Source organism: Anneissia japonica, unplaced genomic scaffold (assembly GCF_011630105.1).
Source record: "Anneissia japonica isolate Jap-2015-1 unplaced genomic scaffold, ASM1163010v1 scaffold287945_len1679841_cov205, whole genome shotgun sequence".
Classification (NCBI taxonomy): Eukaryota; Metazoa; Echinodermata; class Crinoidea; order Comatulida; family Comatulidae; genus Anneissia; species Anneissia japonica.
Window position 1 is genome coordinate 687,649 of NW_022753015.1, and position 6,000 is coordinate 693,648.

General features: G+C 31.2%; 1 protein-coding gene across 1 annotated transcript in view; it reads right to left on the reverse strand.

Annotated features, from left to right (window-relative positions):
* Positions 1-4,827, reverse strand: part of LOC117122626 (ETS translocation variant 1-like) — a 62,126-nt gene extending 57,299 nt beyond the window's left edge. The window contains exons 1-3 of the mRNA XM_033268291.1: positions 4,609-4,827; positions 2,478-2,576; positions 157-268 (exon numbers count right to left, since the gene is read on the reverse strand). Of these exons, the coding sequence (XP_033124182.1) occupies positions 157-268; positions 2,478-2,537 (172 nt within the window). The 5' untranslated portion in view covers positions 2,538-2,576; positions 4,609-4,827. The remainder of the gene's footprint in view (positions 1-156; positions 269-2,477; positions 2,577-4,608) is intronic.
* Positions 4,828-6,000: the final 1,173 nt, after the last annotated feature.

Consider the following 6,000-nt stretch of genomic DNA (forward strand, 5'->3'; position numbering starts at 1 on the left):
AGAAATGTCTTTTTATCTTTATTATTCTGAACTAAACTAGACTAAAACTGCTTAAGACCAAGGAACCCCAGTCACAAAAGTGGTCTTTAACTGGAAAATTGTAAACACCTGATCATGTCAAACTTAAGGAATTATATTATAATTACAACTTCTTACCTGCTGAATCACAGAAATCTTCTTTGCAGAATTTTTTGTAACCACTTTCAAATTTACATTGTCCTAAGCAGAGATCTCTGTCTGTAAATGTACTATCCACATCTGGGACAATCTAGAAAGTTGAAGAAATAGTAACACATGTTACAGTATGACCAACACCTTTGTAGACTTGTCAATTATTTTGACGATTGATGATAGAAAGGACTTTTTTTAAACTGGTGCTGTCTTCTGATCATACAGTACAGGTATTTAACATATAATTCCATTATTAAACCTATTTTGTTTTTAAGAAAAATAATTATGTTTATATGTACTTGAACATTATTTTTGTTACTAAGTAGGACGGAATTAGAAAGATCGTCACAAGATCAGGAATAGACATAAATGAAGCAGACAACCTATGCCAAGATCGTGCTGCTTGGAGAACGTTAGTCGGAAAGTTTCAACCGACAGACTAATGATAGTCTACTGGGCGTTCGGGTGAGAAGGTGACTAAGTAAAAGTAGATATACATATTATTATCAACATTTAGTGAGAGACATATTAATACACTATTTTATATTTGGTTTATTTACTTTCAACTATAAAAAAAATTGCCTGAGTTAATGCAAAGCATTAAGAACAGTATTATTTATCCTTTTGTTAATTGACAAAAATATTTCCTCATTCTTACTGTCAATTAAAAGCTAGTAATAATATTAACAAAAAAAACCATAATTGAACTTAGTTTATTAATATTAACTCATCACCGACAGTTAAGCTTTAAGCAAAATAACAATTAAAAAAACAGCTTATTTTACTGCATAAAAGATAAACAAAAATTAAATATTTGATTGAATATATTTTTAAAATTAAAACTTTATTTCTCGTGCTAAAATTAACTTTGGTAGACTTTTAACAAAAAAATAATCACACAATATCTCAAAATTGTCATAATTATACAATACAATAACACATTGCAATTATTTTTTAGTGTTTACATTTCAATATAGTTCACTCCTTCGTTATTTAATTAGGAGAATTTTATTTACAACCAATAGACACTTGAAAAGAATACAAAATATTGATTTTAAGAAATTAAAATTCTGTATTTTCAAATTATTTACTATGGACATTGATGTGTTATATGTGAGGTCTCGCCACGAAATGAGACGCATCGTTGGTGAAATCATATTTAGATATTCACCAAAATAGGTAAAAGGCAACATTTTTACAAAATTTTGATTTTAATGTTTTTTGAATAACTTGATACCTATATTTTATGATTGTGTACTTTCTAAGTGAATTTTCTTACTAAAACAATGTTCTTTTCGCATATTCTGTAATTCTAGTAATATTATTTGTACAGGTTAGTTTTTGAGGCCGATTTTCTCAAAACCTGGTTCTCATACACCTAAACTTCAAATGCTAACATCTCTGGATCTATTTATCCTAGGGAAGCCATTCAAAGACCAAATTAAAGCTAATGTGATCTACCAAAATGTAACTCATTTTTTGATTTTCTAACGATGAGACTCATTTTGTAGTGAGACCTCACATATTATCCAAAACTTAAGACACAATTATAGAGAATGAAGTGTACAGAAGAAAAAAGTACCAAAAACAAAAAACTATTTTAACTAAATTCATGTTTTAAGCTCATGTGAACAAAATGTTTGACATCAACACAACCAATAATCCCTTCATGTAAAAAGTAGGCACTGTTCCCCAAAAAACATTGAAAACTTGGATAGATATAATATGTGTAAATCATTTATCTGGATAATTTGAGTAATCCTCCTCCTTATTATGAAACATAATTTTCCTTTTGACAACAAAATACTAAACAGAGATGCAAAGAAATGACAGTTTGATATTAAGTGGGAGGGAACACTAATAATTAAACTGAAATTTGGAATGGGTAGGAGACTTTTTTTATATGAAACCACCAACAATAGGCCTAAAATCAATAAGCAATTGATGTCTTTAATAACTAGAATAATCAATATAGATTATTTCATTTTATATCTCTATTAAATTATTATACATTTTTCAACTTTATAAAATAGACTAAATGTGGTTTACCTAATACTCACATAATTACATCAGCTGCACCAACAGGTTTTTTTTATCGACATGTATTCGCCATCTTAAGTATCGCATGAGGAGCTTACATGGATTAGTCGCTAACAGCTATCTACATACCCACAACACAGTAATCATACCTTACTCTACGAGTAGATTACCAATAATGACGAGAACCGTGGATACACATAATACCTTGACTTACACATATAAGGGGCTTTATACATAAAAAGACAATAATATAGTTACTGCCTCACCTGTGGGACTACATAAGGTACTTGCTGGTCATAAAATCCATCGCTATGGTTTTCCATCATAAGCCAGGCTACATGAATGATAGTAAATACCAGTCCTACCTGAAATTAAATAGTACATTAAATCATCATTAAAAAATACACAGCACTTTGTAGTTATCATAATATGTCAATGTTTAAGTACAGTACAACATTATGAAGTCATGTTAAATGAAGAGCCCCTAATGATCAATAATCCTCGCACAAGATTGATGAACACATAAATCACATACAGTACAACATGATTCAACATACTTCCGACACATATTGAAATATATTATAAATTACTATGTATTTTTACTTGTATTTTCATACATTTTACAATATAATCAGTTTTAATTCTACTTAATTTAATATTAAATATGTGTATGAGTGTGTATTTTTAAGGCCATTCCATCAGCCTTCATCAGATTTTGTATGCTGGATGATTAATAAAATACATAAAAACATTATGATTTGTAGTCTGCAATTTTTTTAAGGCACTTCACTGGGCTCCTGTTGTAATTTCACAGCAGTAAGGATCACTATTTGATTAATATTTTAGCCACAAAGGTCAAACGATGATAAAAATAGGATTTTTGAATTTTGCAATCCTGTACAGACACAAAACAATAATAACTACCCAGCAAATACAAAACATTATTATAGCATTTGCAAACGTTGTGAATGTTGTAATTAGGTTATGTCAAAAAATAACATTTCCACAACATTGCTGGCAACATTTTAAACGTTATGTAGTCAAAGATTAGGTTATAAAATGCGCTTATAACATCTGCTGATAACTTAATTACAACGTTCCCAGCTAGCAATATTACGTTCTAAGAATGTTACAGTTAAGTGATAAAAATTTACACTTTGTAGAACCATATGTACGTACTTATAACCTAATTTCACAACCTCACAATGTTTGAACGTTCTTACAATGTGAACGTTATTTTGTGACATACCTAACCACAATGTTCGTGAACGTTATAAGAACGTTTTATGTTTGCTGGGTTATTATAATGTAAACTATTTACTGGGGAGACATTGGTCAGTACAAATACACTGGGTGATGAGGAAACAGTACAATATAATATCGTTAATATCAATACATGTTAAACACATGACCACTGTCTTAATATCATTTTGGAAGGGCAAGAAACACAAGGGTTGCCGCCTCTGCAGCCCTAGATTTCGAACAATTGGGACAACACTAATATAAAACCACGGTTTTGTGGCATATTTAAAATTTTTAATTTCATTTCTTAATATTTTCCAAGTCTAGTTTGCCTGTCAGTGAATAAAATATAATCACATATGTTCAGATGAATCTATAAAGCAGTCTTTAAAAATGGCATATAAAGAATTATTTATTCAGTAGATAGTAATATTCAACTTTATTTCCTATTTGTAAATTTTTTTTTTGGTACACACAATATAACTTAATACTGGATATTTCAGAGAAATGATTGATAAATAGGTGGGAACTTCAAATGTGAACACTGAGTACCTGTAAGTCTTTTTAATTAAAAATACTTTAAATCAACTCATATTTTCAAAATGAAGTGACAGAATTTCTAATTTTAATTTTTCTAAGTTTAATTTTTTTATGAATACATTATTATCCACATATTTTTTCAGACTTCATGGTAACATCCTGAATAAACGGGTTTTGAGAACACTTACCCACAAAATATAAAAAAAATAATCAGGAAAGCTTAGGTAAATGGATTAGTAGGCCTGGCAATTATGTTATAACCTATTTTCTATAAATAAACTAAAATACATTTCCAATCTGACCAACAGTTCTTAGTGTTAGAATGTGCTTTTTTGGAAAAGGCCACATTTGTGACACCGACAACAGATACCTTTAAGTTTACACTAGGGAAATACACTTCGTATTGAACGACTTGATTTTCACAGTGAATAAATCATTAATGTTTGAATTCAGTTCAACTTCAGTGACAAAGTAAAGACTGTTGTTACAGTCAATCTACATGAAATGCCATAACAAGCCAAATGGGACCTCCCGCAGTCCACTGGCTTCGGGAGCTCGAAACCCAGCAGAAAGCAACCTACGGTGTTCATCTACGCGCTTAAGTTCCTAACTTACCTTCTCAAAACCACTAGTTGGCAGTCCCACCTTCAACACCTAGGTTTCAAATATATTCACTGGGAAACTACCGGTCAAGTCCAGAACCAGCTATCTGGACATGGAAACCAATGGTATTCAGAAAAAACTGTAGGCTACCGTACCTCTACAGTGGTTACTTCTATCGCCTGCCTGTTCGTACGCTTAGTAAGCGTGTATCAAGTGTGGTTCCGACGCTGGTCGTCCATTCATGAAGGGCGACCTCTGATTGGATGGATCGACTGATAAACAGATCGATACTATTGGTCAATTTCCAACTTACCTATCAATCAAAGATTTATAGAAAATCTCAATCTAATTTTACGCGCCAATCATTTACAATCATTATTCAGTTCACCGTTGTTATTGGCGACGATGACGTAAGGATTTTGTATAAAAAATAAATTCTATACTCTATTAAAGATTAAATGTTGTTATAATATAGCTTATAATGATACACTGTATTCTGTAAAATCAACCCTCAAATATTTTAATTAAATAATTAAATTCCTCAGGATAAACCCAATTATCAACTTTTCCAGATCAAGCAAGAATTCCGCCTTCTCATATAAAATATTTTATAAAAATTGATTAACATTAAAAGATTAAAAGCTGTAAAAAGTCCGTGCTATGATAGGCTAATTGAGAGCTAATGATTTACTATAGGCCTATATACAAGTTCAAGTATTTAATTTTATTCTTAGGTTTACTTTTCTTAAAGCAGACAAAACATAGTTATTAGGCTTACTTAAATATCCAATGATGAGTTGATTGTCGGTCTTTTGACAGCGACCAAGAAAACACCATACAATCAACAGGCCAAACTTGAACCAATCAATTAATTAATCAATCCATCATTCATTCATTGATTCAATCACTCAATCGATGTCAATCAATCAATTAACCATTCACTCACTCAATCAATTAATCAATACCATAACATTGTTGTGTAAAATTCTGGTGTATGAACGGGGAACAGAAAGTAAAGGAATAAAATGTTATTATTTAAACAATCGGACGATCTGAGTGCGCGTCCAGGAAACATTGTGTTTAGAGTTATTGTTGGCCCTCTATAACCAGCTGCGCTGATGAGGTCATCAAAACATTGACCACATGACCAGAAATAGGTTTTCTGAATTTAATAATTTCTTTTGTTTTAAACACGTTTACAAAGATTAGTGCCTTTTCCTTTGTTCAATTAACTCCCTGCTTCTCAGCCTATGGGTCGCGCCCCAAAATTTGGTCGCCAAAACATTTCTGGGGGTCACGAAAAAAAAAAATATTTGGTAAAGCGCATCTCGAAACATAGTGGAAAATACTTCTGCATAGTGGCCAGTCCTACAAAAAGGACTCACCCACATTAACTAGAAGTAA